This window comes from Takifugu flavidus, chromosome 13 (genome assembly GCF_003711565.1).
Source record: "Takifugu flavidus isolate HTHZ2018 chromosome 13, ASM371156v2, whole genome shotgun sequence".
NCBI classification, from domain to species: domain Eukaryota; kingdom Metazoa; phylum Chordata; class Actinopteri; order Tetraodontiformes; family Tetraodontidae; genus Takifugu; species Takifugu flavidus.
In genome coordinates this window covers 9,578,236-9,590,456 of record NC_079532.1, presented here as the reverse complement: position 1 = coordinate 9,590,456, position 12,221 = coordinate 9,578,236, and the positions used below count along the sequence as shown (strand labels likewise).

General features: G+C 50.0%; 1 protein-coding gene across 1 annotated transcript; it reads right to left on the bottom strand.

Moving 5' to 3' along the window:
* Nucleotides 1–2,368: 2,368 nt before the first annotated feature.
* tph2 (tryptophan hydroxylase 2 (tryptophan 5-monooxygenase)) lies at nt 2,369–11,494 on the bottom strand. Its single transcript, XM_057051740.1, has 11 exons — nt 11,032–11,494; nt 10,474–10,608; nt 10,206–10,389; nt 5,118–5,218; nt 4,973–5,040; nt 4,700–4,896; nt 3,978–4,113; nt 3,665–3,791; nt 3,348–3,443; nt 2,992–3,125; nt 2,369–2,698 (listed from the first exon to the last, which is right to left on the bottom strand). The coding sequence occupies exons 1-11, from the start codon at nt 11,185–11,187 to the stop codon at nt 2,524–2,526; spliced, it is 1,509 nt and encodes a 502-aa protein (XP_056907720.1). The 5' UTR covers nt 11,188–11,494; the 3' UTR covers nt 2,369–2,523.
* Between the last annotated feature and the right edge of the window lie 727 nt (nt 11,495–12,221).

Below are 12,221 nucleotides of genomic sequence, written 5' to 3'. Positions count from 1 at the left end.
GGGTTAGAGGGTTAGAGGTTAGGGGTTAGAGGGTTAGGGGTTAGGGTTAGAGGGTTAGGGTGAGGGTTTAGAGGGTTAGGGTTAGGGGGTTAGAGGGTAGGGTTAGAGGGTAGAGGGTTAGAGGGTTAGGGGGTTAGAGGGTTAGTTAGAGGGTTTGGGGGGTTAGGTTAGAGGGTTAGGCGTTAGGGTTAGAGGGTTAGAGGGTTAGGGTTAGAGGGTTAGGGGTTAGGGGTTAGGGTAGGGTTAGAGGTTAGGGGTTAGGGTTAGGGGTTTAGGGTTTTAGGGTTAGGGTTAGGGTTAGGGGGTTAGAGGGTAAGGGTTAGGGTTAGGGGGTTAGAGGGTTAGAGGGTTAGGGGTTAGGGGTTAGGTTAGGGGTTAGAGGGTTAGAGGGTTAGAGGTTAGGGGTTAGGGGTTAGGGGTTAGGGTTAGGGTTAGAGGGTTGAGGGTTAGAGGGTTAGGGGTAGGGGTTAGGGTTAGAGGGTTAGGGGTTAGGGTAGAGGGGTAGGGGTTAGGGTTAGGGTTAGGGGTTAGAGGGTTAGGGGTTAGGGTTAGGGGGTTAGAGGGTTAGAGGGTTAGAGGGTTAGGGTTAGAGGGTTAGGGGGTTAGAGGGTTAGGGGTTAGGGTTAGAGGGTTAGGGGTTAGAGGGGTTAGGGGGTTAGAGGGTTAGGGGTTTTAGAGGTTTAGGGTGAGGGTTAGAGGTTAGAGGGTTAGAGGGTTAGGGGTTAGAGGGTTAGGGGTTAGGGTTAGGGTTAGTTAGAGGGTTAGGGTTAGAGGGGTTAGGGTGGGGTGAGGGTTAGGGTTAGAGGGTTAGGGTTAGAGGGTTAGAGGGTTAGGTTAGAGGGTTAGGGTGAGGGTGGGTTAGAGGGTTAGAGGTTAGGGGTTAGAGGGTAGGGGTTAGGGTTAGAGGTTAGGTTAGTAGGGTTAGAGGGTAGGGTAGGAGGGTTAGGGGTTAGGGTTAGGGTTAGAGGGTTAGGGTTAGGGTTAGAGGGTTAGGGGTAGGGGTTAGGGTAGAGGTTAGGGGGTTAGAGGGTTAGGGTTAGGGTGAGGGTTAGAGGGTTAGGGTTAGGGTTTAAAGGGTTAGGGGTTAGAGGGTTAGAGGGTTAGGGTTAGAGGGTTAGGGTTAGAGGGTTAGAGGGTTAGGGTTAGAGGGTTAGGGTGAGGGTTAGAGGGTTAGAGGGTTAGGGTTAGAGGGTTAGGGTGAGGGTTAGAGGGTTAGGGTTAGAGGGTTAGGGTTAGAGGGTTAGAGGGTTAGGGTTAGAGGGTTAGGGTGAGGGTTTTTAGAACAGGGTTAAGAGGTTAGAGGGTTAGGGGGTAGGGGTTAGGGTTAGGGTTAGAGGGTTAGGGGTTAGAGGGTTAGGGTTAGAGGGTTAGGGTTAGAGGGTTAGGGGGTTAGAGGGTTAGGGTTAGAGGGTTAGAGGGTTAGAGGGTTAGGAGGGTTAGAGGGTTAGGGTTGAGGGTTAGGGGTTAGGGTTAGGGTTAGAGGGTTAGAGGGTTAGGGTTAGAGGGTTTAAGGGGTTAGGGATTAGGGGTTAGGGTTAGGGTTAGAGGGTTAGGGGGTTAGGGGTTAGGGGTTAGGGTTAGGGTTAGGGGGTTGTTAGGGGTTGTAGAGGGGTTAGGGGGTTAGGGTTAGAGGGTTAGGGGGGGGGTTAGAGGGTTAGGGTTAGAGGGTAGGGGTTGGGTAGGGTTAGAGGGTTAGGGGTTGTTAGAGGGTTAGGGTTAGGGTTAGAGGGTTAGGGTTAGAGGGTTAGGGGGTTAGGGGGTTAGGGTTAGAGGGTTAGGGTTAGGGGGTAGGGTTAGAGGGTTAGGGTTAGGGGGTTAGGGTGCGGTTAGAGGGTTAGGGTTAGAGGGTTAGGGGTTAGGGTTAGGGTTAGGGTTAGAGGGTTAGGGGGTTAGGGATTAGGGTTAGGGTTAGGGTAGAGGGTTCGGGTTAGGGGTTAGAGGGTAAGAGGGTTAGGGTTAGGGTTAGAGGGTTAGAGGGTTAGGCTTGAGTTAGGGTTAGGGGGTTAGGGTTAGAGGGTTAGGGGTTAGAGGGTTAGAGGGTTAGGGTTAGGGAAGTGATGTTGGGTGTCTCCGCCCTCTTTTTTCTTTATTCTGACAATGAAATTGGATTCCAGGGGGAGCCGTCGAGCCACCTGACCAGACCCACTAACTATAATATCTTATGTACTCGAGTCAGGTGGAATAATGGGCGTTTGACTTCCATGATTTTGATATTCCTTTGAAGGAACACCTGAACACAGAATCTTTATGGACGCACCTTTCCCTTTCTCTTCAGTTTGTCCATCACCTTCCGTCACAGTTATCATGCCCCGCCCATCATCGAGCTCCTCGCTCCCACGTCCATCAGACCATAAATGAGTCAAGCAGCTCCAACTATGTTTATTTTATTTTGAAATTTTTCAGATAGTTTCCTCAAACAAACCAACGGAGAAAGCGATGGAATACAACATCAACACGTTCACCACAGCATTAACACCTGAGGAAACAGCTGATGCACAGGTGAGCGGCGGGCTGGGCGGGGCTTCAGATGCCCATGTAGGTGTTCATCTTTCCCAGAGCATCACAGACGGTGGTGAGGTCACTGCGCAGGTCCTGCACCACGTTCTCGATGCTGCGGGTGTCCTTCAGCAGGTCGATGCTCTGGGTGTACGGGTTGTAGTACACCGAGAACGGGCGTTTGATTGTCTTGGCGAAGTCCCTGAAGCAGAAAAGGTGCATTAAATGTGGCCTTAAATGTTTTAAAGGAAAACCTTTGATTGAAATGACCTCAGAGGTTTGATGGGCAAATACACAAGATTCATTTTCCACCAGAAAAACCTCACAAACAAATAAAAGAAGACTTTCTTTTTCTGGGTGGAAGCTTCTAAAGTCTTCTTCTGATAGGTGGAAACACGTTAACGTGCAATGAGGGCGTTTACGGACTGCTACGTGGAACGTAAAGCACGTATGGCGTGCGGTCTGTGGTCGTCTGTCCTGTTGTTTCTTCTCTACCTCATCTTCTCTTTGGCCTCCTCAAAGCTCTCAGACACAAAGTAAGCTTCCTGGAAGGTGGTGATGAGACACTCCTGCGTACAGGTCGTCTTTGGCTCGAACACCTTCACACAGGCCTCCTCTGAGAGGGCATGCTTGGACACACACACACACACCACACACACACACACACAGATTATGATGAATCTATAACTGATCGTTTATCCACGCGTTGCAGAGAGCAGCGCCCTCTGGTGGTCAGGATAATCATGTAAACACATTTCCCAGCACATCTTCACAGCCTTCACCGCTCCACAGGTTCTTCATGTATGATTTATCTCGTGCTTTCAATAGGGTGAGGGTTAGACTTGACTTACCTTCAGCTCTCCAATTGACGACAGTAACCCAGCTCCATAAGCCCTCAGCTGGCCGTCCTGTTTGCACAGCCCAAACTCGACGGTGAAGAAGTAACACTGTCCAAGAGACGCAGACAGCTCGGTGAATACCACCAGTGCAGGTGTGTCGGTCGGTGAGCAGCTATTAATAAACACTGCGACATCTTTTACATATCACACGTGGAGAAGATCACCGGCTGACTTTATTCAGTTGTTGCTAAATTAGTCTGAGGTGGCGTCCTGGTGACCCCCGCCCGTAGGGGGCGCCGCCGGGCAAAGAGGCGTCCCGTCACACTCACTGTGGCCAGTTTCTGAACATCCTCATCCGAAGCTCCCAGGGAAGCCAGGCCGATCTCCTGGGAGAACTGAGCGAATTTGGGGTCTGCCAGCAGAGGAACGTGTCCCAGGAGCTCGTGGCACGTGTCCCTGAAACCAGACAACGTTCAGAAGACACGCGTGACCGCCGAGCAGCAGTTTCCATGGTGACCAGGCCTACAGTTTAGCACTAATGAACTTAAATTCTTATCTGCTACAAGCTTCAGTGCAGCAAATCTGAAAAAGACGTAATTGAACATGTTGAACGTTGAGCATTTGATCCCACGTGTAACTCACGGTTCGGGCGTGTAGAGCGGGTCGGTGCTGTGACGGATGTACTGGGTGCAGTTGAAGACTCTGTAGGCCAGGCCGGCCAGGAAGTCTCTGGGAGACAGATAACCCGCCACCGGTCTCACCGTGAACCCGGACCTCTCTGAAAGACACCGGTGGCTCTCCGTCAGTGCTGCTGCTGGTTGCTTTTGCTCTGACGGGACCACTTGTCTTGTCCAAACATCCTCCCGTTCCTCTGAACGGCTGCCAAGTGTTTGCTTGGCTCAGTTCAAGTATCTCATTAAGTCTCAAAATGAGCACAGCGAGACGTTTGTCTTCTGGAGTGTGTATTCAGATCACGAGTCTGGAGCTTTTCTAAAGTCACAGCCGTTGCCTCGTTTTTGGCGTGGAAGTGGGATCAAATGTAAAAATGCTCCATGTTTGCTGGGAACTAACCTTTAACTGAATGAACGAGTAAGTAAATTGTTATTGTGGCAGAGTGCATAAAAAGTGGATTTATGCCCAAACTATAAGATGTGATGGAGAACTTGGAGTTCCAATCAAAACGCGTACCTCAAAAGCATAAATGTGTGATCGAGTATCGGAGTAAAGGGTCAAAGGTCACGGCAAACATGAGGTCACATGTGTCCCCATGGTCACTGAGGCCACGTCTGCCTTGATATTGTGTGATGTCACAGGTCAGTGGCCTAGCGTGAGCTTGCATGTTGGTGACAGGAAGTGCATCAGACCTCTGAGGAAGAGCGAGACGTCCTCCAGCTGCGGGACGTTGTCCTCTCTGTAGCCACAGTACTTGGAGAGCAGCGGCAGGTTCTTCAGGTACTCTCTGCAGGCATGAGTCGGGTACAGTTTGGTGAGCTCCCTGAAGACCACGCCCCAGGTCTTGGTCTCCTCGGCTGTGTACTCCACCCGGGGGATGGGCTGGCCACTGGCGAGCAGAGCACGACTTGAGCCACGCAACAAAAACAGGCTTCAAAGGTCAGAATTAAGGAAAAATGACTCACAATTTATAATTCATGGCCACTTCTACAAAGTACTTCCTCCTCTGACGGTAAACTTCATCTTTAAATCCCTGACAGGAAGCAAAAATCAGCTGTTAGTGTTGCGCAGCCGCCTCCAGCTCCCCTGGAGGGGTCAGGGGTCACTCACAGGATGGTCCGCGTCCAGTTCAGTTCCGTACATCAGCACTCGGTGGGAACACTGGTCCAACTCGGAGATTTTCATGGGGAACCAGGGAACATCGTCTCCGTCTGTGGGTTAGGGTTAGGGTTAGAGACGAGCCCCAGCTGAGGGTTAGGGGTAGGGTTAGGGGGTTAGGGTTGGGTTAGAGGGTTAGGGTTAGAGGGTTAGAGGGTTAGAGGGTTAGAGGGTTAGGGTTAGGGTTAGAGGGTTAGAGGATTAGAGGGTTAGGGTTAGGGTTAGGGTTAGAGGGTTAGGGTTAGAGGGTTAGGGTTAGGGGGTTAGGGTTAGAGGGTTAGGGTTAGGGTTAGAGGGTTAGGGTTAGAGGGTTAGGGTTAGAGGGTTAGGGTTAGGGTTCGAGACGACCCCCAGCTGAGGGTTAGGGTTAGGGTTAGGGTTAGAGGGTTAGGGTTAGAGGGTTAGAGGGTTAGAGGGTTAGGGTTATGGGGTTAGGGTTAGGGTTAGAGGGTTATGGGGTTAGGGTTAGAGGGTTAGGGTTAGAGGGTTAGGGTTAGGGTTAGAGGGTTAGGGTTAGGGTTAGAGGGTTAGAGGGTTAGGGTTAGAGGGTTAGGGTTAGAGGGTTAGAGGGTTAGGGTTAGGGTTAGGGTTAGGGTTAGAGGGTTAGGGTTATGGGGTTAGGGTTAGGGTTAGAGGGTTAGAGGGGTTAGGGTTAGGGTTAGAGGGTTAGGGGGTTAGGGTTAGAGGGTTATGGGGTTAGGGTTAGGGTTAGAGGGTTAGGGTTATGGGGTTAGGGTTAGAGGGTTAGGGTTAGAGGGTTAGGGTTAGGGTTAGAGGGTTAGGGTTAGAGGGTTAGGGGTTAAGGGTTAGAGGGTTAGGGTTAGAGGGTTAGGGTTAAAGGGTTAGAGGTTAGGGTTAGAGGGTAGAGGGTTAGGGTTAGAGGGTTAGAGGGTTAGGGTTATGGGGTTAGTGTTAGGATTAGAGGGTTAGGGTTAGAGGGTTAGAGGGTTAGGGTTAGAGGGTTAGGGTTAGAGGGTTAGGGTTAGGGTTAGAGGGTTAGGGTTAGAGGGTTAGGGTTAAAGGGTTAGAGGGTTAGGGTTAGAGGGTTAGGGTTAGAGGGTTAGAGGGTTAGGGTTATGGGGTTAGTGTTAGGATTAGAGGGTTAGGGTTAGAGGTTAGAGGGTTAGGGTTATGGGGTTAGGGTTAGAGGGTTAGAGGGTTAGGGTTATGGGGTTAGGGTTAGGGTTAGAGGGTTAGGGTTAGAGGGTTAGAGGGTTAGGGTTATGGGGTTAGGGTTAGGGTTAGAGGGTTAGAGGGTTAGGGTTATGGGGTTAGGGTTAGGGTTAGAGGGTTAGGGTTATGGGGTTAGGGTTAGGGTTAGAGGGTTAGAGGGTTAGAGGGTGAGGGTTAGGGTTAGGGTTAGAGGGTTAGGGTTAGGGTTAGGTTAGAGGGTTAGGGTTAGGGTTAGAGGGTTAGGGTTAGAGGGTTAGGGTTAGGGTTAGGGTTCGAGACGAGCCCCAGCTGAGGGTTAGGGTTAGGGTTAGGGTTAGAGACGAGCCCCAGCTGAGGGTTAGGGTTGGGGTTAGGGTTAGGGTTCAGGGTTTGGATATAAAACTTATTTTTGCACTGGCCTACTGATCCCTGAGCAGGGGAGTGCGGAGGGTGAGGGCCCCCCCGGGGGGGGGGGGGGGGGGGGAAGCAATATAAATAAAAATAAAAATAAATTGAAAAATAAAATAGAGAAAACGAAGTTATGTAATAAAAGCAGGGTAGAAAATAAATGGGTCGATCCATGGTAGATAAAAGACTGGTTCAGTTTGTAAGAATGTTAAGTTGTCTAAATTGGCTGATTGGGAGAGATAGGTTCTATGGATGTTCATTGAGGCCATGTGGTGTCTTTGTGCCTAATCTGTTGATCCATATGCGTTCCGCTCTTCTCCTCTGTCCCACTGTCCAGCTGTTATTGGTTTCCAGCCCCGAGATGATAAGGTGGCTGACTGGATGCTCTTGGAAGTGGCGGACAAGGGTGGTGCCAAGTCGACTTCCTGCTATATTGTAAAGGTGCTGTGTTAGACGGGTATGTATGGAATTTTGTGTTTCACCTATATAATGTTTATTGCAGAGGGTGCATGTGATGATGTAGACTACGTTGGTGGAATGGATGGAAGTGAGGCCTAGTGTGGGGAACCCTGTACCAGTGTATGTGTTTTGAATGAATTTTCTGTCTCGATAGTGTTGACTATGTCTGGGTCGGGGTGCGATGAATTGGTCCGGGAATTTGGATGTGGTGAGTATGGAATGGAGGTTTCTGTTTTTTCTGTGTGCTAGGATAATCTTGTGGTTATAGAAGGCCGGATGTTGGTGTAGTATGGTTGAAAAGTTTTGTTTAATGGTGTACTGTAAGGTTGTGGTTCTATGTGAAAAAGTAGAAATGAATGGTATGATTTGTGATTTTTGTGGGAAGGCTGGGGTCTGTGGGTCCGGGACTCCCCCTGAATTGTCCTCTATGTTTGTAAGTGTGTTAGGGTTAGGGGTAGGAAGAGGGTTGGGGTGAGGGTTGGGGTTAGGGTTAGGGTTAGAGACGAGCCCCAGCTGAGGGTTAGGGTTAGGGTTAGGGACGAGCCCCAGCTGAGGGTTGGGGTTAGGGTTAGGGTTAGGGACGAGCCCCAGCTGAGGGTTAGGGTTAGGGTTAGGGTTAGGGTTAGGGACGAGCCCCAGCTGAGGGTTAGGGTTAGGGTTAGGGTTAGAGACGAGCCCCAGCTGAGGGTTAGGGTTAGGGTTAGGGTTAGAGACGAGCCCCAGCTGAGGGTTAGGGTTAGGGTTAGGGTTAGGGACGAGCCCCAGCTGAGGGTTAGGGTTAGGGTTAGGGTTAGGGACGAGCCCCAGCTGAGGAGGCTAATCTGGAAAAACCGCAGTCTGTCGGCGGCACCGAAGCTGCACACAAATACAAACACTTGAATTCTCCCCGTTAGCATCAACTCCAAATGTTTGTGGAAACCAGTCGCATGAATATTGATTTAGTTATGCAAGATCATCTCTTGTTCCATGGCTGCAGTCTTGGAGTGGCCTCCACTAGTTTTTTGAGGCATTAACTTAAAAAAGTTGAGTTTAAATGAGTTGAATGAACAAATACAGGCAACTTTTTTCACTTTCCCAACACAAACAGCAAGGGAATATTTAAACATTATTTACTTTTAAAATGAAGTTTTGAATTATTTACCCAGAACTGTTGAGTTGGCGACCACTCCATAAAAGTTGAATAAACTGGCTAAATTTAGCCCCAAATCAACTGTGACTTTGAGCAAACCTGAAAAAACCCACCGACACGTAAAGTCCAAGTTTCAGTTTTTATTGAACCGGTAACGAAGTCACGCTCAGAAATCTGTCTGCAAACGGACCCGGTCAGAGACAGTCCGGATCATCACATCATCCAGGCCCATCCAGACCTCTGGCTCCAAGGTCAGAGGTGCGAGGACCCTCCCATGAAGGTCACAGATCAGTTCTAAGAGGGCCACATGTATGTCGGGAATACGCGACTACGTAACCCTTTGAGGACAAACGCGTCTTCAGGTGTCTTACTGTTCAGGACGGATCCGTCTGATGTGGCGCCCACGTTTGTGTTATCGCACGGCACCATCTGGAGACCAGAGCAGAGCAGTTACCCCCCACCAGTGTTCCCACCTGAGCCCTGAGACCAGCGTTCCAACCACACCAGCCCGAGTGCTTCGGCATCCCTCTCATCTTCCCGACAGCGTCGGTACCGAGACTTATTGAGCCGTTCAGCTCCTGAAGGGCCGACGACGTCATCTCCAACGATCTGAAACGCTCAACGGTGACAGCGCCTGTGTAACTGGACCGGTTCTGTCTCTGGAGGTGACTGTGGCACTTTATTTTATTAGATGCATTTTTGTGGCTGTTGCCTGATTCGACTCTTTGGCTCATTCACCACTCACATGAACCTGTAGTTAACGTCTGTAGTTTAACTACCACACTACTGCGCATGTTCTTCAGGGAATGTTTACAGGGAATTAAAGGTTTCATTTCTATTAATCACCAAAATCATTTTCATTTCCTGGAAGGACTAAGGAACGTTAAAAGGTTCTGCAGAGGTTTTCTTTCAGAACTAGATGGACGCATGTAAAATAAACTCACTGTAATATAAAATATAATATAATAAAAATATAAAATGTAATAAATATTTCACATGTAACTTAAACCGATTTCTTCTGATGCAAAAGTGATGAAAACACAGTTCAAATGGTGGTAAAATGATCTAAAATGGGAACGTACCGCAGAACTTTGCTCTGAAATGCGCCTTGGTCACAGCACCAGCCCATTTACAAAAACTTGTTGAAAGTTAAACGTGGTTAATTGTTGATCAAAGCACTGAAGAAACTGTTGCATTATTTATTTATGTGGTAACATACCTGCTATTTACCTGCGCAGGCAGAAGAGACGCGTGATTGGTCGAAACTGTGGAACCGCAGAAGTTCCGCGCCAAATTCACGTGCACCGGCTGAACACGAGCTAATGGTCGCGATCACGATCCGACAGAGACGAATCGTGCGATCCGTTGACAACCAACGCACGCGTGTAAGTAATAAGCTGAATTTACACACTTGCTTCCAGTGCGGTTTGGCTAGGTTTGAAAAAAACATGTTTTAGCATCAAAACTGCTGGATAGCAAAATAAAAGCTACTAAAATACATAAATGTGGACTTTATGATACAGAATGTGAACTTTATGATACAAAATGTAAACTTACCAAAGAATAAAAACAAATAATAGGCATGTAGGGAAGTTAGCTGCATGCTAAAGCCCAGTGTTACAAGCCCAGAAACCGTCCTGATCACATGACAAAGATCCCGTCTTTTTGTTAAAAATCTGATATTTCAGATTTTTTTAAATCATATTTTTCATGCTGAGGTTAGAACTTGGGTTTTTTATCACGATACAGCATTAATGCAGCAGCGCAGCATGATTCACTTTATTAAATATGGACCAACAATCTCCATATGGAGGAGGAAATGAGCAGGGTGCACGTGTGCACGTTAGACTGAGATGATCAGTTAGCATTAGCATGATGTCAGGTGTTCCTACCTGCCTCCGCTGACCACACGTGCACAGGTGTGTTGAAGGAGATGATGTTGACGTGATCTTTCAGGTGTTCCAGCAGCTCGTTAAACTCCTTCGGGCCGCAGCTGCAGTCGGCGAAGATCTCCACCTCATCAGTGAGGCGCCGCGACGCCCGGGACTCGATGTGCCGCAGGTTGACGCGCTTCTCCTGCGGAGAGGAAAAGAGACGAGCAGCTGGAGGAGGATGTGATGCAAGAGAAGAGCTGAGCAGGAAGTAGTTCCATGTGCTCACCTGAAAGAGCCGGAGAGCTTTGACCAAACAGCCGACCTCGTTCTTCAGGGAGAAGATCACGGCCGTCTTCCCAGCAGCCTCAGCTGCCTCCCCGTCAGCTGCTTCATTAATGGGACAGAAGGACGGACGCCTGGACTGCAGGAAACGCCACAAACATCAGTCAGCAACAACAACAACAACAACAACAACAACAACAACACTGTCAACAGGGACAAACGCTCACGACCTTCACAGCAAGTGACCGTGACAACATCAACGGTGGGGAAATCAAGACGAACACGTGACAAACAAGCAAATAACAGCGACACGCGCAGCCCATTGAGAAGGTCAAGGACAAGGTCAAGGACAAGGTCAAGGATCAAGGACAAGGTCAAGGATCAAGGACAAGGTCAAGGACGGCAGCAGGAAGAGGTTTCTCAGAAACTTTCTCCGGTTGCTCCTAACAACCGTTTGGCAGCGTCCTGCTGGGATACGCAGGCGCTCCTCCTTTCCTTCCCTTCCTCCTCATCGCCTCATCGGCACGAAGCGCCCGGAGGATGAAGATGTGCGGCGTCTCACCATCTGGCCGCCGGTGTGGCGCTGCTGCTGCTGGAACATGGCCGAGTCCAGAGACATCCCTCTCCTGGACCAGTACTTGCTGGAGAACATCATCATGGCCGGCTGCATCTTGGGCACCGGTTCCAGGCTGGGCTTCAGCACATGGGAGGAGGCCATGGGGAACCAGTGGGTGTAGGAGTACCAGGGCTCCAGCCTGCTGCTCTGCTGCTCACTCACAGTGACACTGGTGGACGCGGTGTCAGTCTGTGACGCTTGTCCCCTCTCCAGGTTAAATACAGGCAGGGAGGGGCCAGTGGGAGACCCTCCCCCAGCCTTTCTCCACAATTTGACTGATCCAAACCCTCTTTGACCAACTCCAACATCATCAGCAATAACTCACCGACCACAATCTGTTCACTTAAGCCCGAGTCCTTAGACAAAGCCCAGTGCATGCTGGGACATGGCAGGAGACCTGAGGAGCCCAGCAACCTTTGACCTTCAGGAACGCGAGGGTGATCAGTGCTGTGGAGCTGTGGGAGAGGAAGGAAGCCTCGGAGCTCCAGACACCAGAGCGGCCATCTTGTTCTGCTGAACGGTGGCGTTCCAGCCCTGCGGTAACATGACGTGTTGCTAACGTGCACCAGCGCGGTGGCGGCGCCTTCGTGATGGCAGGAACCATCCGGTTCCTCTTCCACGGGGACGGAACCGTTCTGATGGACCCTGAACGTCCTGCTGAGCTGAGCTCAATAATGAGGGCTTCCATATGTTCCTCACCGCTGCTTAATTCTGCTTTAACCTTCAGGTGTTCCACATCTCTGAGAGGACGTGCGTGTGCGTGTGCACGTTCCCGCACCCTGAGCAGGTGGAGCCGCGTGATTGTCCGTCAGCCGCCGTTTCAATAAAACCTGGAAGATGGAGGCTGGATAATCAGGCGCCTATCAGTGGCATGCTGGGAAAATTTCCTGCCAAACAGGAAATGAAAGGCAGCGAAGGCGGCGGCAGAAGCGGCGCCGCTTTGTTCCTGTTGTGAAGCAGCTTTATGAGCAGATGGCAGGTGATACCCCCCCGTCTCCTGACGTCCGTCACACACATGAAACACAAACGTGACATTTTGCTGCCGCTGACATTTCTGCAGATTCATGAATTCAATCGTTTTCCGCCACTTTCTGGGAAACTGGTGAAGTTTCATTTGAATTTCAGACAAGTCAAAC

Excerpts from the sequence above, each read along its gene's own strand:
- tph2 (XM_057051740.1), bottom strand. The coding sequence starts at position 11,187 with ATGGCCTCCTCCCATGTGCTGAAGCCCAGCCTGGAACCGGTGCCCAAG. Across the intron at positions 10,390-10,473 it reads AAGCTCTCCGGCTCTTTCAG|GAGAAGCGCGTCAACCTGCG; the intron begins GTGAGCACATGG and ends TCCTCTCCGCAG. Across the intron at positions 3,444-3,664 it reads ATGTTCAGAAACTGGCCACA|TGTTACTTCTTCACCGTCGA; the intron begins GTGAGTGTGACG and ends TCTCTTGGACAG.